The 20,894-nt window shown below is 38.1% G+C and overlaps 1 protein-coding gene and 1 long non-coding RNA gene across 2 annotated transcripts; one reads left to right on the top strand and one right to left on the bottom strand.

The window, feature by feature from the left end:
• Positions 1–173: 173 nt before the first annotated feature.
• On the bottom strand, positions 174–1,290 carry LOC113467999. Its single transcript, XR_003391880.1, has 2 exons — positions 1,195–1,290; positions 174–520 (listed from the first exon to the last, which is right to left on the bottom strand). It is a non-coding gene; the product is annotated as an uncharacterized LOC113467999 (long non-coding RNA).
• Positions 1,291–5,772: 4,482 nt separating this feature from the next.
• On the top strand, positions 5,773–18,677 carry LOC103510564 (cytochrome b-c1 complex subunit 2, mitochondrial). The gene is made up of 9 exons (XM_026824589.1): positions 5,773–5,911; positions 9,087–9,223; positions 9,450–9,641; positions 12,106–12,265; positions 16,210–16,352; positions 16,926–17,013; positions 17,438–17,521; positions 17,777–17,998; positions 18,379–18,677. The coding sequence occupies exons 1-9, from the start codon at positions 5,870–5,872 to the stop codon at positions 18,466–18,468; spliced, it is 1,158 nt and encodes a 385-aa protein (XP_026680390.1). The 5' UTR covers positions 5,773–5,869; the 3' UTR covers positions 18,469–18,677.
• Positions 18,678–20,894: the final 2,217 nt, after the last annotated feature.

Here is a 20,894-nt window from a genome sequence, read left to right as displayed (position 1 = left end):
TGGAATTTTTCGGAGTTTTGTTTTATTTCATAGTAACCGTCTTCAAATGTGTACGTAAGAAAGAACACATTTTACAGGCGACCCTTTTTTCAGCACAACTGAGAACACATTTTTACACACACACTAGGCGAGTCTTTTGATGCACAACTGGAATTTTTCGGAGTTTTGTTTTATTTCATAGTAACCGTCTCCAAATGTGTACGCAAGAAAGAACACATTTTACAGGCGACACTTTTTTCAGCACAACTGATTTTTTTCTCCGAGTTTGTTTTATTTCATAGTTGACCTTTTTGTAAATGCTTTATGGATTTTTATGGATTAAAGCACGTCCTTTCATTGTTCATAGCAATAATGCTAATTAAAAATGAGTTATACTTGGAAATGCCGAACAAATTGTTTCTATCTTAATATGTATTTAAGATAATAACATTAATAATAATTAAATTATGTTATAGGTACCCACTATAAAAAGGTACCTAATTTAAAATTACTTTAAGCACTTGTTTGTGTTTAGGAGTGTCTGCAAAAAATAAAATAAATTAAATGATTTCTTTGGAGGGTTAATTAAATACATTTTAATTACTTGCGCGGAAAACTTAGGAGCTACGCAGCTACATTATTTAAAAAATGCTTACTAAAAAACTTAAATCCAAAAATATACTAAAAATGAAATGATAAAATATTCTATTAGGTGGATTAAATCTCGTTTAACGGTGGCACAATTGGCACATGGTTAATTTATTCCATTACTAATTTTAATTAAATAAAAATTAAACTAATTTTTGCCCGTCAATTATAATAAATCATAAACAATGATAATTTTCCCGTCAGATGAAAATCAATTTATGTAAAAATTATTTAAAGAAAAATAGGATTTCTTACTTTTTTTAACTAGGTATTTAGCTATGGGTAATGATTTATTTCCTAATAATAAAAAAAAATCGTTAATTTATATTTCATTTATTAATTGCAAATTTTAATTATGTAGATATCTTAGTTTAAATTATTTAAAATGGCGAAAATTAATCACGTAAAATTAGTTATTAAGTAGATGGTAAAAAAATCAATCTGGTTGTTGCTTTTTTGAAATGCCAAAAATTACCCACGTAAAAATAATTATTAAAATGCCAAAAAAATAGGCCACGTAAAATTAGTTATTTAAGTAGGCGAAAAAAAAAAAAAAAAAATGTGTACACGCTTTTCAACCGCCAACAGTTCAGGCGATCTCTATTTCCGATTCTGCCTCGAGTAGCGACTGTAGCAAGAGAGTGCATTGGGACAACTATTGGCTGAATCTTGTTTTTTTTTTTTGGGGGGACAAAAAAAAGGGAATTTTTTTCCCTTTTTTTTTTTTTTTTTTTTTTTTTTTTTTTTTTTTTGCCAATAATAAAAATCGACTGGCATTATTTACTTGAATCCATGTCTTGGTTATTTTTTTATGGATTTATTTTTTGCTCATTTTTTGCATTGAAATTAAAAAAAAGAAGAAAATAACTTGAAAAACCAGCCACCTGCTTGCTCCGGTGGTGTAGTGGTCAATACACTCGCCTGGTAATTGGGAGGGCGTGGGTTGGACCCCAGCCAATATATGGGATATTGACCTAAAGGTTGTTCAAAAGTTTGACCACAATAATGGTAGTGGGTTAAAGGGACTCTTTAGTCCTATTCGAACAGTATACAATAAGCGCTATTATAATCAGTTTATCACCTATTTATTAGGTACCAATCAAATATGGTATAAGAACTTGTTTAGACTGCGAGAGTAATGGGACGTTTCAGTATTTACAAGGCACTTAGCAAGGTATATTCTATTTCCTATTCTATTTCATCATCAGAAATCTGAGACCTTATTGTGACAGCGCTGCAGAGGGGGAAAAATAGACTTCAATATTTTCATTCAGATTAAATGAAGTGCCACACACGGCCATATCACTTAGGAAATAAATAAAGTATCTACCCCCTACATTCAATCCTACTCTACACAATGCTCTATTTAACTCTATTGTTAACACTCAGCTCTTATCTCAGTAGATACACATTTATCTTGGACACTAATCCCACTAGACTTGAGTACAAAGATTCCACTAAATACTACAAGTAAAATAATTAACAAAAACAAGTACCTATCAATAGGTTGGTAGGTAGGTAGCATCCATACACCACAGTCAAGTAGGTACCACAGTGGCCTAGTTTATGGGAGGTCCAGGTTTATTTTTACTTTCCATTACATTATGTAGGTTGTACAGGGAACCAATACAAATATGACATTGGTACAACTATTTATTCTATTTATTGGAAAGGAAATTGCACGGTCATATCACTTAGGAAATAAATAAAGTATCTACCCCCTACATTCAATCCTACTCTACACAATGCTCTATTTAACTCTATTGTTCCACTCAACTCTTATCTCAGTAGATACACATTTATCTTGGACACTAATCCCACTAGACTTGAGCACAAAGATTCCACTGATTCCAGTAAATCCACTAATACACACTGCCAGTCAAAAACTGATCTCAGTGAATTCAAAACAACAGCACTAACAGCAGTAAAAAAATAATATAAAAATAGAATAGAATGGAGTAGAAAAAAAGTACAAAAGACTTTATTTATTTGGTTGGACATGAAGAAGCCACTCTAATCCCAGAAGATTTACACAAAATCCAGCAAATGACTACCACTAAATGACTGATCTCAGTAAAATTCAAAACATCAGTAAAAAAATGATACAAAAATAGAATAGAAGAGAATAGAATGGAGTAGAAAAAAATACCCTAGCCGGTCATAACAAAAGACTTGGAAATTGGTGAAAAAAATTGAGTTTAGTGAAAAAAAAAAAAAAAAACCTAAGAAGACTGGTTTAAAAATTTGATTAGATTTTTTTTTCTTGATGTAGCTAGATAAGGACCTGACAGAAATTCATGTGATGTTCACACCAGATTTATTATTTTTGGAAGGTAAGTCCCTAAGTAGGTATAAGATCATAGATAAAAAAAAAGAGTTTAGTACTTTAGTCATGAAACAACATTCAAGTTCAACACAGAACAAGGAAATTGCAAATTTTGTTTTGAGGAAAAAATTAAATGGATTTTTTTTTTTATATATATATAAATAGCTTTATTTTAAAATGACAGTTAGTTACTTTGGAGGGTATCACATCTGCCTTGTCCCAGGTTTGATTCCCACCTGGGGCAGATTTAATCCTAAACATATATGGTTCATTTTTGGAGCAGCTGGCATTCTCCTGTTTTCCTTCTCTTTTTTGCTTTTGGCATGATAAGACCTTAACGGGTTAAGTTTCCTCTATCAAACTCTATCTGAGATTTATCTAGGTGTAATAATGGGCAAACAATATTTGTGACAAGCATTTAAGTAGGTATTATGCTTAACACAATTTAATTCCTTCCTCCTTTCCTAAAATCAGAGAGGTGGTAAGCATATAGCATCAAGCAGATAATGGGAAGCAATGACTTCAAACCACATAGAACCGAGAGCAAAATGCTCTATAGGTACTCTTTACTCCACTCTGGGTAATTATTCAGAACCAAAAAAAATGAAAAAGAAAGCTCCTTTTTGTGTTTAACCTAACCCTGTAATAACACTGGTCACAGCCTAAATTGTGAAAGCTTTTTTGTGTGTAACCTAACCCTATAATAACACTAATCACTGCTCATTTCTTTTGCAGCAAATTTCCATTGACGTGACTTGTGAGCAAGTACCCTCCACTCTGTTTACAGTCTATGAAGTGTTTTTTCCAAACATCCTTTTGAATGACTAGCCACTTCTAAACTCAGGTCGTCACACAAAAACCTGTTGTGGTACACAAACACAACACTGGACAACTCAAAAATAATGTCAATTCAGCAAACAGATAAGCTACTCAGCGAGAGTATTATCTTTTAATCCTATTATGACATTGGATAGTGATAAAAAAAAAAAGTAAAAAATAACATGGAGTGATAAGAAATTTTACAGCACACCATTTTTGAAGTTTTCGGATTATTTATTATTTTTGACGATCTTTACGAAAAAAATACATTTGGACAGTTATATTTTTCATGAGAATCATCAATTGTAGTACTGTAGGTTATTGCTGGGTTAAAGGAACTCTTTACTCCTATTCGAACAGTATACAATAAGCGCTATTATAATCAGTTTATCACCTATTTATGAGGTACCTACCAATCAAATATGGTATAAGAACTTGTTTAGACTGCGAGAGTAATGGGACTTTTCAGTATTTACAAGGCACTTAATAACAAGGTATATTTTATTTTCTATTCTATTCTATCAGAAATCTGAGACCTTATTGTGACAGTGCTGCAGAGGGGGAAAAATAGACTTCAATATTTTCATTCAGATTAAATGAAGTGCCACACACGGTAATAAATTGTAATGAATCAATAAAATACAAATCAGTTTCGATTCGATCAATTTTACTTCATTTTCATTGTACATGTTCTGGTTAACCCTATAAGTCTTGATGGGTCAATTCAGAACCTTATTTTTACTCGTAGATTCCTAAAAAGCTTAGCCCATTCTTTAGGGCTGTCCAGCCCCTACACCTAAGCCTCAGATTGGGCCTTCTGTGTATAAACTTCATCTTTACTGACTCGTCCTCTGGTCTTTTAAGAGGTGTTTGATAGAGGGAACTGTAACTGCAAAGGTCGCATCATTCCGAAATCGAAGAGAGAAAAATCACAGGATAGGAGAAAGTCAGCCGTTCCGAAAAGGAATCTTATCTGTTTAGGATAAAATCCGCCCGACGCGAACTTTATTATGAACAAAGAAGGTAGGTACGTTCTCGGAACGGCTGGCTTTTTCCTATCCTGTCCTTATTCTTTATTCGATTTCGGACGATAAGACCTCCCTTGTTACTGTTCCGGAGTTCCCTCTATGAAATCTGTTCCCATTTCCCATGTTTTCCATGGTTCCTCTTATTAAACTGTTAGCACAAACATCTGACAATCTAAACACTCTAAAGTCTAAGGAATGTTTAACCTCAGTCTAAATAAAGCACTATTTAAATAAGTAAAAAAAAAACCTCCAACAACAAACAAACTCTTCAAAAGAAGTACATTTGCAAACGTGTAAACCTCAATAAATCTCTATGACTTGACCCTGACTCGAACCACCAACCTTCAGATCCGAAGTCCACCCGTGGGTGAATTGAAGAAAGTTTATCAAAAACACACGAACACTTTTTTATTAACTTCAAACTTTCAACACATTTCCGTGAACTACAAAGTAGGTACCTACCTCCAAAAGTTGGAAGAGAAAGAGAAGAGAAATCAAAAAATCCTATCAAAACAAAAACACCCAATTTTAATCGAATAATTCCGATTTTTTCCGCTGGTGGCAGCACTGCACGGAACGTTTCGCAGGGAGGTGACGAACGGACGATTTTGATATACCTATATTTTTGTAAAAAACTTCTTGATTTCTCCTTTCAAATATTCAAATAAGATAATAACAAATTTCCATATTTTCATTTCAAATTTTGTGTTCTTGTAGAATTAAATTAGGTAATTTTAAATTAATAGTCTGCATTTGCATTTTCTACATTTTTAGCTTCACTTTGTCATGAGTCGACTCAAGTCCATCACTTTTGAAACTCCTTGGTTCAATCAGCTGATTTTTGAGCTCGTTGTTTGTTTTTGATTTTTCGCCTGTTCCAAAGATTTTTTATCAGTTTGCCTGTGAAAAGTAAAATCCCATCCCCCTACTGTTGTCATGGGATTTTTCTCGAAAAATCTCGTCCTCAACACGCTCCCCTGTGCTAGATCCAGATTTTTTTTATTTTTTATCAGTTTGCCTGTCGAAAATTTGAGGTCGTACCAGAAAAAAGCTCGAAAGTGCACCGAAAATGGCCTCAAAACTGGGAAAAACCAACGTAGTACAAATAGCAGTAAGTAATACTGTATTAAGTAAAGTTTTTGGACTCGAGGCTGCTTCGTTCTGTCCTGAGATCGATTGCCAAAGGTTGGTCCTACACTGAAGGCAGCTGACCTTTACAGAGTGGTAACAGAAAATCATACAAATGTGATTGAGGTGGTTCTAATGGCAATATCCCGTTGAATAGCACTGAAGGCAGCTGACCTTTACAGAGTGGTAACAGAAAATCATACAAATGTGATTGAGGTGGTTCTAATGGCAATATCCCGTTGAATGGACCAGTTCCTCATGGATCACTAAAGTTAAGCAATGTTTTTTGTGGTTGCTTGTTTGTGCCAGTTCCTTTGGTAGCAATATTCCACGGACGTGACTTCTGCACAAGTACCCTGTTTTATACTGCTAGGATAAGACAGTACTTGTGCAGAAGTCATGTTCATGGAATATTGCTACCAAAGGAACGGGCACAAACAAGCAGTGACCCTGGTTATTACAGGGTTAGGTTAAACGCAAGAAGGAGTTTTCACAATTTATTAGAGCAGTGATTGCTCTAATAAATAGAGCAGTGTCATTATCCTCTACAGACCGAGTGTACACATATGTATACACAATTTTAGAAGTGCTAGATGCCTGAAGAAAAAAAAATTACTCCCTTCATTTCTCTTTAAGATTTCCCATAAAGTTAAGCACTGTTGTTTGTGGTTGGTATCTGAATAGGTGACCATTTATCCAGAGGGCTAGGCCATCATGTTGCTGCTGGCTTTTCTCGGCCTGACTTGGGCTGGGTGAGGTGAATGTGAGGAGGTGGGTAGTTTGTCACAAGTAGAATAAAATATACGTACACTGCTAGGATAAGACGGTACTTATGCAGAAGTCACGTTCGTGGAATATTGCTACCAAAGGAACTGGCACAAACGAGCAGTGACCCTGGTTATTACAGGGTTAGGTTAAACGCAAGAAGGAGTTTTCACAACTTATTAGAGCAGTGATTAGTGTCATTATAGGGTTAGGTTAAATACAAAAAGGAGCTTTTCTTTTCCATGGACGTGACTTCTTCATAATTACCAATAAGACTGAAAAGTCCCTTACCCCCTGCAGTCTAAATAAGTTTTTTTTCTATATGTCTTGGTGTATATTAGACCTTGTTTTGACTGTGTGAGTAGAGACTTTTCGTCCTCTTTCTGGGTATGGGTACCCGATACTCATTCTGATGGTGGCGGGGGTACGTGAGATGAAATCTGAGTATCCAAGGGGTACGCGGGCGAAAAAAGGTCAGCCCAAAGCAATCACCCTAGTTAGGGCTGATTGAGAGTCTGACGAAAAACGCTGACCCCGTATGTACATGGGAAAAGGCGAAGAAAATAGAACGTCTTTGTCGCAGCATGCTATCCCGTAGTATGCCTCTCATGGGAATGGTTGGAAATATCCCCTGATTTCCGCCCTAGCCGAGATTCGAACCCAGCACCTCCAGGTTGAGAGTCAGTGCTCTTGACTCTTAAAAAAAAAATCGGATTCATTTAACCTATTTATCTCTTTCTCCCCCTCAGTGCCTCAGCCAAGGAAGCCCTAGCGTTCGCCGTGCTCAAGTACGCTCTGGGCGCCGGACCCGCCAAAACTGGGAAAAACCAACGTAGTACAAATAGCAGTAAGTAATACTGTATTAAGTAAAGTTTTTGGACTCGAGGCTGCTTCGTTCTGCTCTGAGATCGATTGCCAAAGGTTGGTCCTAAACTGAAGGCAGCTGACCTTTACAGAGTGGTAACAGAAAATCATACAAATGTAATTGAGGTGGTTCTAATGGCAATATCCCGTTGAATGAACCAGTTCCTCATGGATCACTAAAGTTAAGCACTGTTGTTTGTGGTTGGTATCTGAATAGGTGACCATTTATCCAGAGGGCTAGGCCATCATGTTGCTGCTGGCTTTTCCCAGCCTGACTTGGGCTGGGTGAGGTGAATGTGAGGAGGTGGGTAGTTCGTCACAAGTAGAATAAAATATATGTACACTGCTAGGATAAGACGGTACTTATATCCGCGTTCAATGTGAACTACGCGGACTCCGGACTGTTTGGATTTGTCCTGGCTGCTAGTCCGGACAAAATTACACCCGTAAGTTTCGTGTGTGTTGTTTGCTTTTTTTACATTTGGGTAAGAAATAATGTAAATGAAATTGTTGATTCTTACAAGGTGTGAAAAATACATTTTTTTTTCTTCTTACCTACGTCCAGAGGGTCTCTCGCGTACCCCCGGTCGAGAATCGCTTGACGAATCACACCATTTCTCTCCCCCGCAGGCTCTCCAAGCGTCGATCGACGTGGTTCGCGGTGCCGGCATCAAGGACGCAGACATCGCCCGCGGCAAAGCCCTCCTCAAGCGCCACCTAGCGGATTCTTTCGAAACTTTAGACAGCACTGTAGACTCCGTAGTACGCCAGGCTGTGACCACTGGTGTGGTGAAGAGTTTACCAGACCTTCTGGCCGAAGTAGAGGCGGTGTCTAGCAGTGATGTGAGCGCGGTAAGTACATTAAACCAGCGGTTGTCAACCTTCTTTCGCCCGCGTACCCCTTGAGTACTCAGATTTCATCTCACGTACCCCCGCCACCATTATAATGAGTATCGGGTACCCATACCTAGGTTGATGTGTACCACTCCTACTTACTGAGTTTTAAGCACACTCAGCAACTTTTGAAAAAATTCAGTACTTCAGTACCTTAAAGTCAAAATTCAGGACTTTTCTGGACTGTACTGCACTGATGAATATTGCTACCAAAGGAACTGGCACAAACGAGCAGTGACCCTGGTTATTATAGGGTTAGGTTAAACACAAGAAGGAGTTTTCACAATTAGAGCAGTGATTAGTGTCATTATAGGGTTAGGTTAAATACAAAAAGGAGCTTTTCTTTTCCATGGATGTGACTTCTGCATAATTACCAATAAGACTGAAAAGTCCCTTACCCCCTGCAGTCTAAATAAGTTTTTTTTTCTATATGTCTTGTAGACCTTGTTTTGACTGTGTGAGTAAAGAGACTTTTTGTTCTTGTTCCATTTTACGCTCCAGCCGAAAAATTTTTTCGCCCGCGCAGAGCGTTCTTGCCCGCGTGAAATTTACTTTGCCCCCCCCCCCCCCCTTTTTTTTTCCACCTTTTTTTTTTTTTTTTTTTTTTTTTTTTTTTTTTTTGTCCTTGATTTCAGAAACGTTCCTTTGCTGCTCAGCCAGCCACCAAGGCCCTCTTCAGTCCTGACATTCAATCTGGTACATCATACAACAAGGTGAAAGTTGTTTCTGTCAATGAAACTTCACCCATTGCCAGAATATCTGTTGCTTTCAAGTAAGTCTATTTTTGGTGACCATTTTCAACAAATATGTACTTGGATCTCTTAATGTTCTCTAAAGTTTGCCAAAGCAAAAAAAAAACCCTAATGAATACCTTGTTTTAGAACTTGGGATATTTCCTTAAAGAATTCCTTTGCCATGACTTTTTTTTTTAGAAACATTGTTTTGGTGTTAAGTGTCTAATGTTTTTAACCCCTGCTTTTCCATTTCAATATTTCTAGGGCTGGAGCCAGGTATGAAACTCCTGACAATCTTGGAATCACCCATGTTCTGAGAAGTGCCGCTGGACTTTCAACCGAAGAGTTCACTCACTTTGGAATCATCCGTCATGTGCAACAAGCTGGAGGTTCCCTGTATGCTACCGTTGACCGAGAGGGCATTGTGTACACCATTGAAGCTGTGAGAAAGGAAATGTATGTTAACTTGTTTTTACTGTCATTATTTTTTTTCTCCTGTCTGGCTGGGGGGTGTTAAACTGGGAGTATACCAGCATAGTCTGGCTGGGGGGACTTTGAACATAAACTTTGTAGCCAAAACCAAATGTCAGCACAAAGCAATCACCCTAGTTGGGGCTGATTCTGATGAAAAGCACTGACCCCATCTGTACACGGTAAAAGGCAAAGAAAAAGAATAAGACGACTGGTTAGCTCTGTAAACTTGAGATCTAGAAGTTGGTGGTTTGAGTCCATGTCAAGTCACAAAATTTGATACAACATAAGATTGGTTAGAAAAAGACTGTCAAGGCCAGGATTTGAACCCAGACCTCCAGTTTTCCTTTCATTTAATAAATTGATGGTGTTCTGCTGTGCTAAGCAAAAACGCTGTAGGTCAAAAAACCCTACTTTTGGGAAATTCCATGTCAAGTCACAAAATTTGATACAACATAAGATTGGTTAGAAAAAGACTGTCAAGGCCAGGATTTGAACCCAGACCTCCAGTTTTTCTTTCCTTTCATTTAATAAATTGATGGTGTTCTGCTGTGCTAAGCAAAAACACTGTATGTCAAAAAACCCTACTTTTGGGAAATTGAGTTTAAAGATTTCAATCTATAAGTACGGCAAACATATACGTTTTTGACATACGGCAACACGTTTTAGTGGTTTTTAAGGGGTTTAGGATAAAGAAAAAAATGTTTTTTTTTTTTTTTTTTTTTTGTACCCCTGGAGTCTCTCGCGTACCCCCAGGGGTACGCGTACCTCGATTGAAAATCGCTGCACTAGACGCATGTGGTCTGTGTCGTAGCATGCCCATCCCGTAGTATATCCCAAGCTAACTAGTCTGGCACACGAAAAAAATTATGATTTAGATTAGATTTTATTTTTCATTCTATTATGCCTCGGTGGAGATCAAGACGCTCGCCTGGTAAACAGGAGGTCGCGGAATGGAATTTTATCCTCATTTGTTGGAGAAATTGACCACACAATAATTATGCAGAGCTCTAAGGGTTAGGTGGTAGAAAATACCTCCGGCGTTATCCTCACTTGGTGATTACCTTTCACTAAGAAGTTTATTATTCTCATCTCCTATGATTTCAGGCGGCCGGCAAAATCAAGAGCGGCAAAGTGGCGTCGGCCGCTTTCGGGTCCCTCCAGAAGCTCCCCTACATCGACACCCTACTCAAGTGACGTGTCCTCTAAATTCTGCCCACCTCCCCGAATGTAGGACCGCCCCACACCCTAGGGGCGGTCAATGGGCGGAACCTTTTGCTGACAGTGAGGGAAAGCGTACCTTAATATGGCCATGTGCTTACCGTCACTGTCAGTGAAAATGTAGAAACATGGAGACATGAAATATTCCCCGATTTTCCTTTTTTTTATCTTTCATCTTGTCCTTCAAATATTTTTTTTCTTCTTCTTCTTCTTCTTTTTCCTCTCTCCTTTTTTTTTCTTTCCTTTTTTTTATTATTTTTCCCCATCTTTTCTTCTCCTTTTTTCAAGGTTCTTTTGGCGTAAAATAGAATAGAATATACCTTGTTTATCCTGCCAGAATGAGACTGAAAAGTCCCTTTACTCCCGCAGTCTAACCAAGGTCTTATATATTTCCGAAGTAATTCCGGCGTACCACCAATTATCAATTTTGTGTGTGTTTTGGGTTAAGTAAAGAAATTATGGCACCGTATGTAGGCGAAATTTTTGTGTTAACCGTAGTACCATGTCACAATTTTTGATGCATTGATTGAAGATTTTTTCTCTCCAACTAGGGTTGCCAGATTTGTTGTTCGCATTTACGAGACAACTCGTAAAACTGAGTTTTTCAAATCTCTTCGCGTACCACCAGAACTGCTTCTGCGTACCACTAGTGGTACGCGTACCACAGATTGGGAACCTCTGATATAAACAAGCATCCTTGTTGTTTTCGATCATACTCAACGCCTTGTCTGAATTATAATGACAAGAAAAAGAATAATTTTATTGACAAGAATTAGTATTGTTGTCACTTGTCACCATTGAAACAAAAATATCTGACTGTGAACATCACACGACTTTTTATTACTTAGATACATTTTTCATTACAATAGACACTTTATTTTTCAAAATTCATACAACAGATAAAGTACAAAATTTAACAAAATGCTGGATTATTGCCTTAGGCAATCCTTAGGCTGAGGCTGGATTTTATTGATATAATTATCTGTACATACCTACAGACAATAAAACACCTCTGACTGTGAACATCACACGACTTTTTATTACTTAGATACATTTTTCATTACAATAGACACTTTATTTTTCAAAATTCATACAACAGCTAAAGTACAAAATTTAACAAAATGCTGGATTATTGCCTTAGGCAATCCTTAGGCTGAGGCTGGATTTTATTGATATAAGTAATTATCTGTACATACCTACAGACAATAAAACACTCTTTTATTCACAGTGGTCATGTGCACAAGTTCCTCGCCTCTGTTGTTGGAAAGACTGAGTTCAGACCTTGGGAAGTCAGTGATTTGACACCGAGACTCAAGTATGATAGACTCACTCGTCCTTCCCAGGTAAGTGAACTTAGATTACAAATCGTCTTCTTTTTCCTAGCCTTTTCCTACTCTAATAGAATAGAATATATCTTGTTTATCCTGCCCGAATAGGACTGAAAAGTCCCTTTACCCCAGCAGTCTAAACAAGGTCTCGTATATTTGATGGGTTTAAGAATAATACATACAACTTACAATTCAGTAAAAAAAACCTTAACTAGAAAAAAAAGGTAAATGTAAATTAATAGGTGGTAGTAGTAGAGAGTGACAATAAAGTAAAAAAAGGAAAGTAAAACAACAGGTAATGATATGTAGTAATAGGGTCAATGTTTCCTTCAAAGCAGCCCTATAGTGTACCGCATGCCCTGTTAATTTTTTTCTCAAGGCTTTGTTCACACTATCTTTCCAACATTTCTTTGGGTGGATTTTATCCTAAACAGATAGAGTTTGTTCTAGGAATTGTTCCTTCTTCTCTTCGCTTTCGGGATGATAAGACCTCAGCATTTACGGTGCCCTCTATCAAACCTCTTTGGAGGAAAAGCTTTCTCTCTTCATATATTATTAAACGATTAGATCAAACTTTATTTACAGAATAAATATTTACAAATGGTAACATAATGTACATAAAAGTACAAAATAAAGTTTGATCAAGGGTGGGGTTAATGCCTATGGCATTCTCTGCCATATAAGCTTAACCTATCTTTTAGGACTGTTTGCTGTTTGCCTCTACACCTAAGCTAAGTACCGGTTCGATTCCTATAACAAATTGTTTTTCCACATATCTAATACAGTAGGATCATTCAAACTGTAATACATCCCATTCCAATTTTTGTGCTGTATGGGTAGTGGCGCTACGTAACGGACGAAAAAAACAACTGCGTAAAGTCTGACGTCACACATATTTGAACTCTTTCATAAGAACGGAAAATAAAAATTGAATTTTCGACCTTTTACAGTTATTTTTTCGGAGTTTTGATCTCGTATTTGGATTTTTCCCAACTTTTTACATAAGAATTAACCATTTATTTATAATTTTTACCCATTTGCAACTGCCCCATTAGACAGATTTGACAGTTTCTTCCTTTCAGAAACTGAGGCTATTTTTGCCCCCTTCTTAAGCATGCCCCTGTTCTGGGTATTAGCCTCTGCGCCACTGGTTTAAAGGAAATATTTAGACAGACGTGTGTGGAATTCCTGAATATTTCCACCAATTCCACCATTATGTGTTATGTGTTCCTCGGGAGTGCGTAGAGGAATTTTGGGGGGAGCATTTTTATTATTTACCCACTTTACCTATGTATTTAATACTATTTATGTGTATATCTATTTATTGATTTTTGTGTACTAGGCAAGGGTGACGAAAAGTCGCGCCGCAGGCAAAAAATTGAATGTGTTTGGAAAATCCGAAGTCCAGTGAATATAGATTTTCAAATCAATCGAATCCAGATACTTGAGTCCATCGCATCCGGATTCATTGGATTCGAAGATTCTCGCCTTTGATGTCGACTACCAAATCGACAATAATATAGGTTGGATGGAAGAGAAAAGTCTACCATAATAGGCCTTTAAAAATAAATGAAGCCAGCCTACCTAGTTAGCTTAGTTGATGGTAGTGCGTCTAGGGGAATGAGAAGAAGAAGAAGAAGAATAAGAAGAAGAAGAAGAAGAAGAAGAAGAAGAAGAAGAAGAAGAAGAAGAAGAAGAAGAAGGAGACGATAAAGAAAAAAGAAGAAAAAGAAGTTAATGGGTAAGGGAAATAATAAAAAGATGAAGAGGTAGTAGTGGAAGAAGAAGGAACTGGAGTAGGAGGAGGAGTAGGATGAGAAAGAAGGAGTAGAAATAGAAAGAAGGGGACAAGGGAAATGGCAGTAAGGAGGGGTAGTGGGGAAGGGTTGTTAGCGCCGCTTTTGAGAGAATTAATTTCGAGCTCTTTTTGGAACGTCTTCTTTTTTCCCTTTCGCCTGATGGTTTGGCTGAAAGGCATTTTGCCACTCAGTTTCCGCTAAAGCAGTAAGGGTGACACTTTTATAGCTATTGCGGTTGGATTTATGGGTGGGGAAATAACTCTTGGTGACATTGTTCTCTTGTTTGGGGAGCCTGTAGGGAAGTACGAAGTGTAGGGATAGGGATCCAGGAAGGAGACTCATGGGAGGACGAAATCTGTTTCTTTTTTTCCTTCTTCTTCTTTTACCTATATCATTTTCACCATAACTTTTGAAAGGTTTTTCCGATTTTCATAAAAATTGGTTTACCTACTAATTGCTGTAAACCCCAAAAAAAAAAAAAAAAAAAAAAAAAAAAAAAAAAAAAAAACAAGAAAGGTGAAGTGATAGCGCTTGAAAAACTTTATTCGTTTTCCATCCGAGACGATTAGAAGCTGAGTGTGTCCCTTAATAAATTACTGAATAACGCACACCGTCACCCGTCTAGATTGTAGCCACCCTCGACGTTGCTGTCCTTCAGTACGGTAAACTCTGAAGAGGCGAACGTTTTGAAACCTCTGTTTATTTATTTAGTTTTAAATAGGTAGGTACCTACTGTGTAAAAATGATAAAAATCTGCAACCTAGGCAGGTAAATGAATACGGAAGGGCTAACCATCTACTTTTCTAAATGCCCTACATGTATTTGGATCCGGTGCATTGGTACATTATCTAGTTAGGTCTGTACTGTACCAAGTACCAATACCAACTTTATCAGAGTACCCTAAATTTGTCAATTAGGACAATTACCTCCAGGATGAGTTGATTGTCAAGGGTTTTCCAGTTGGTCGGAAATCACAGCCAAGTTATTCTGATCATAACGAAGGTCAAGATATGTCCTCCATATGTGTGAGAAGTACCTCCCCCTGACGATACCCTTTTGGTTCTCGACCAAACCAGAAACTTCTGAATGTTGGGAGTTCTAGAATTTTCTGGTATGTTGGAGTCCGAGCTAGGTACATTTTTTCCCCCCAAGGGAAGGGCCAATAATAATACGCGATGTTCCTAACAGCTACGACTAGCCATTCAGACTGCTAACGTGATAACTTCCAGTCTTTAGTAATGGGGGTTTTAACTCTCCATTCGGCGAAAAGCTAAACCATCTTACGCTAACCACACCCAGCCTGAGCGGGGCCGGGAAAAGCTAGCAGCACCAGATTGCCCAGATGGTCGCCCATTCGGATCTTTTTTTCACAACAGAGAGAGAGAGAGAGAGAGAGAGAGAGAGAGAGAGAGAGAGAGAGAGAGGAAGGGAGAGAGCAAAAACTTTAACATAGTGCAATTTCGCTAATGTCGAAAGTGGTGTGTGAGGAAAAGAGAGAGAAGGAAGGGAAAGAGAGGGAAGGAGGAGAAAGAGAGGAAAAGAAGGAGAAAGAGAGGGAAGGAGGAGTAAAGGGGATGGAGGAATTAGAGAGAAAGAAAAAGAGACGAAAAGAAAGAGGGTGGGGAAAAAAGGAGAGAAGAAGAGCGAGGATTTGAGAAAAAGGAAGGAAGAAAGAGAGAGAATGAGGAGAATATGGAATTAAGAGATAGAGGATCTAATGAAAGAAAGGAAGGAGAGAGAAAGAGATCGCGACGGAAGATGGTATGAAAGGGGGATAGGGAACAACGAAGAAAGAAATAGAGAGAAAATAAGAGAAATTAATTGGGGAATGAAAACAAAAGAAAATTTAGAGAGAGAAAGAGATATGAAAAAGAGGATATGAAATATACAATTCATTTATAGCAGCGTTTGGAGTAGGAAAAGGGGGAGAGGGGGAGAAAGAAGGAGAAAGAGAAGGAGAGAAGGGGAAGAGATTAAGAGAAAGAGAAGGGGAAGGAAAGGAAAGAGAGAGAAAGAAGGGATTTCCTTTCGGTAATATGGTTTTTCCCTCCAGGGACGATGTCAGAGCGTTCATTAAGTTAGGGTCCTAGCACTTCTAGCCGTTCCGAGAACGAACATTATTAGTTTAGGATCAAATCCACCCCGGGCGGAAATTGAATCTGGAACCTAGCTAGCGCTTAGAAGTCAGACGCTCTGCTCTCCAAGCTAACCATTAGGCTGGCCGACAGCATCGCGTTCAAGAGTGGCGGTGGGAGTGGGGCGGCCGCGAGTAAATTCTATGGGGGAGAACTGAGGAAGGCGTCCTCGGAACCGCTAGCCTATGTGGCTGTTGCTACTGAGAGTGCTAGGTCAGTGAGAGATTTTTATTTTTTACTTTCTATTTCAATAAACAATAAATATAGCAAAACTAGGGCACGGTTAGCCCTTGCTTGCCATGCATAAGGTCCCAGGTTCGAATCCCACCATCGACAAAGATTTGTACTCGTTTTTCGATTGCAATATTTCAACGGGTTATTTTCTGGTGTTCTCGTGTTGACCCAGCACCTAAATGGGAAGGATTTTGTCTCTTCTCGCCCATCTGATGAGAGGCATACTACGGGATGGGCATGATATGACACAGACCAGATGCGCTTACTTAATTTACCAGTTGTTTCATTGTTACAAAATAAAAACGGCGGTGAAACACTCATCTTTTTTTTTAATTTGGTTGGTATGAAATGCTGGGAATTGACTTATCAGGTCATTTTCCTCCTAGCGGGGCGTCCGAATATTTTGGGATGATCTTGTCTTGATCCGTGAGTTCTGGGCATGTCTGAAGGTGGTCTGCATTCATGACAGCTTGTTGAGTGCAGAGTGAACAGGTAGGTGACTCTAATTTGCAAAATTTTAGAACAAAATTTACAATTCTTTGTCCTTCTCAGTGCGTCAGCCAAGGAAGCCCTAGCGTTCGCCGTTCTCAAGTACGCTCTGGGTGCCGGACCCGCTAGAAGAAGAAGATTGTACTTACCAGTAAATGTATAAGATGATACGGACATTATAATACAGAGCCCTGCACTCTCAATCAGAGATCTTGTTAATATGACCACGAAGAAACCTGGAAATAATATAATAAATTTAGTTAAACCGGTTTAATGTCACTTGTCAATTTAGTTAAACTGGTTTAACGTCACTTTTCAATGTATGACTCTTAGATCCATAGATTTGTATAAACTCAACCCATCCTTTAGGGCTGTTTACCCCTCCACCTAAACCTCAAAGTGGCCTTTTTGTGTATGGTGGTAAGCGGTTTAACGTCACTGTATAATTGCTAAGGTAGTAAGGTCTTTAGTTAGCTGCTAAGGTTTTGAGTGACGGGGGTTTTACACTTTTACCATCTATAGATATATATATATTTTTTTTTTTTCAAGAGGTTTGACAGAGGGAACTGTAACTGCTACTATCCGCGTTCAATGTGAACTACGCGGACTCCGGACTGTTTGGATTTGTCCTGGCTGCTAGTCCGGACAAAATTACACCCGTAAGTTTTGTGTGTGTTGTTTGCTGTTTTACATTTGGGTAAGAAATAATGTAAATGAAATTGTTGATTCTTACAAGGTGTGGAAAATACTAATTTGAAATTGATGGCGAAAAACTTTAAAAAGAAGAAAGAAAGAGAAAAACATTTTCATTATACATTTTTTTTTTTTTTTCTTCTTACCTACGTCCAGAGGGTCTCTCGCGTACCCCCGGTCGAGAATCGCTGAACTAATTACACCATTTCTCTCCCTCGCAGGCTCTACAAGCGTCGATCGACGTGGTTCGCGGTGCGGGAATCAAAGACGCAGACATCGCCCGCGGCAAAGCCCTCCTGAAGCGCCACCTAGCGGATTCTTTCGAAACTTTAGACAGCACTGTAGACTCCGTAGTACGTCAGGCTGTCACCACTGGCGTAGTGAAGAGTTTGCCGGACCTTCTGGCCGAAGTAGAGGCCGTGTCTAGCAGTGATGTGAGCGCGGTAAGTATGCAGAACCTGAGTTCGATTTGAGCAATTGAGAAATTAAATTTAAAAAAAATCCAAGATAAGCCGTATTTTATTATTCCTCTCTGGGACTTTCGTCAAGGAGATATGAATTTTCAACTTCAACACTCTGACTGCGAAAGCATATTCCTGCCTGGATGATGGGGTGGTCAAGACGCTCGCCTGGTAAACAGAAGGGCGTGGGTTCAATCCCAGTCGAGGCATAGAATTTTATCTCCATTTAGCAGAGAAATTCGCCACACAATAATTATGCAGAGCTCTAAGGGTTAGGTGGTAGAAAACACCTCCGGCGTTAACCTCACTTGGTGATTACCTTTCACTAAGAAGTTTATTATTCTCATCTCCTATGATTTCAGGCGGCCGGCAAAATCAAGAGCGGCAAAGTGGCGTCGGCGGCTTTCGGCTCCCTCCAGAAGCTCCCCTACATCGACACCCTACTCAAGTGACGTGTCCGCTAAATTCTGCCCACCTCCCCGAATGTAGGACCGCCCCACCCCCTAGGGGCGGTCAATGGGCGGAACCTTTTGCTGACAGTGAGGGAAAGCGTACCTTAATATGGCCATGTGCTTACCGTCACTGTCAATGAAAATGTAGAAACATGGAGACATGAAATATTCCCCGATTTTCCTTTTTTTTATCTTTCATCTTATCCTTCAAATATTTTTTTTTTCTTTCTCTCTCCTTTTTTTTTTTTTCTTTTTCTTTCCTTTTTTTTATTATTTTTTCCCATCTTATCCTTCAAATCTTTTCTTCTCCTTTTTCTTTCCTTCTCTTTTTTATTTTTTATTATTCTTTCCCCTCCCCCTATTTTATTTTTATCACTCCTAATTTCTGGAGGAAGTAAAGTAGTGTAATAATTATTATGCTTCAAAAGTCTCTTGGACTCTTTTTCCCCCCCTTAAAGTAAATAAATTGATCATTCGAAAACGAATGATCAATTTATTTAACATATAATCGCTCTTACCTCTTACTATTGCCCCATTTTTCTTTTGTCCCCGTATATATATATAAATACAAAATAAAGTTTGATCAAGGGTGGGGTTAATGCCTATGGCATTCTCTACCACCCCACCCTTGATGTACAATAGTGTTAACAATGATCAATTTATTTAATATATAATCGCTCTTACTATTACCCCATTTTTCTTTTGTCCCTCGATTTCTGTTCTTTAGAAATTTACCTAGACAGTTGGCTTCCCTTTGTAGCCAATTTTTCTCTTTTTAGTTCCATCTTATCCATCCCCTCAGTTTTGTAGATAGTTTACCGCTTAAATATAATTGATTTCTGTTCTTTAGAAATTTACCTAGACAGTTGGCTTCCCTTTGTAGCCAATTTTTCTCTTTTTAGTTCCATCTTATCCATCCCCTTCAGTTTTGTAGATAGTTTACCGCTTAAATAGTCCTATAAAATTATGGATGATTTCTGTAAGTGTTGTGTGCAAAGCGATGGAAAATAGTAGCAGATTTTCCTCAAATAAATCTTACCTCTTTTATTATGTTACCTAGAACTGACGTTTTCATTTTCCTTTAACCCCCCTAACAATTTGCCAAAATTTAATGTTGAGCAACCTCGAACTTGATTGGTATGGATGAGTGACCGTCTTGATTGATTTCAATTTCAGCCTAGTTAATTTGGAGGGTAGCAAGTCTGCCTTGTAAGCGCTAGGCCGCGGGTTCGATTACCGCCCGGGGCGAATTTTATTAGTAGCAGATTTTCCTCAAATAAATCTTACCTCTTTTATTATGTTACCTAGAACTGACGTTTTCATTTTCCTTTAACCCCCCTAACAAGTTGCCAGAATTTAATGTTGAGCAACCTCGAACTTGATTGGTGTGGATGAGTGACCGTCTTGATTGATTTCAATTTCAGCCTAGTTAATTTGGAGAGTAGCAAGTCTGCCTTGTAAGCTCTAGGTCACGGGTTCGATTCCCGTGAGGGGCGAACTTTATCCTAAACAGATAAGGTTCGTTCGCGGAACGGCTGGCTTTCTCCTATCCTGTCCTCCTTTCTTCCTGCCTCGGTGGCGTAGTGGTCAAGACGCTCGCCTGGTAAACAGGAGGGCGTGGGTTCGATCCCAGCCGAAGCATGGAATTTTATCCTCATTTATTTGAGAGTGTGACCACATAATAATGGAGCTCTAAGGAGTCTAATGGTTAGGTGGTAGAGAACGCCTCCGGCGTTAACCTCACCTAGTGGTTACCTTCCACTCAAGAGTCTATTATTATTATTTCTTCGATTTAGGGACGATAACACCTTCGTTGTTACATTTACATTTCTCTCTATCGACCTTATTAAAGGAAAAAAATCAATTTAAGACTGTAGAATGTAGATCTGAGGATAAATTCCTAACAAGAATAAGAACATCAGGCGTTGAGTTTATAACAAAACGTCTATATTATACCTATCAACACACAAAAAACATATAGAAAATGTATAAAAAAAAAAAAACTTACACTAGTATGATTTGATTTTGAGCCAATGTGGAATACAATCCTAAAAAGATCATTCTTACTTACAAGTCCTAAAAATGTCAGAAATAAAATGGCTAGGGTCACCAAACTTACACTAGTATGATTTGATTTTGAGCCAATGTGGAATACAATCCTAAAAAGATCATTCTTACTTACAAGTCCTAAAAATGTCAAATAAAATGGCTAGGGTCACTTTTTTTATGGGTGTTTTACCATCGTTCATCGTTTTTATTTCGTAGCAATGAAACAACTGCTACATTAGACTCGTGTGGTCTGTGTTTGAAATCTTTTGTATTTAGCAATCTGATTGATTGACTTCAAACTTATTAGCCAAACAAATTGCTTTATTTGTTCTAAATAAGTCTGTGTTTGAAATCTTTTGTATTTAGCAATCTGATTG

Source organism: Diaphorina citri, unplaced genomic scaffold (assembly GCF_000475195.1).
Source record: "Diaphorina citri unplaced genomic scaffold, Diaci psyllid genome assembly version 1.1 scaffold618, whole genome shotgun sequence".
Taxonomy (NCBI): domain Eukaryota; kingdom Metazoa; phylum Arthropoda; class Insecta; order Hemiptera; family Psyllidae; genus Diaphorina; species Diaphorina citri.
The sequence above is the reverse complement of the archived record's forward strand: the minus strand, read 5'-3'. Positions and strand labels throughout refer to the sequence as shown.

Coding starts and splice junctions, on each gene's coding strand:
- LOC103510564 (XM_026824589.1), top strand. CDS start 5,870: ATGGCCTCAAAACTGGGAAAAACCAACGTAGTACAAATAGCA. Junction 12,266..16,209: donor TCTTCTTTTTCCTAGCCTTT/TCCTACTCTAAT, acceptor CTGCTCTCCAAG/CTAACCATTAGGCTGGCCGA. Junction 17,014..17,437: donor GAAGAAGATTGTACTTACCA/GTAAATGTATAA, acceptor GAACTGTAACTG/CTACTATCCGCGTTCAATGT.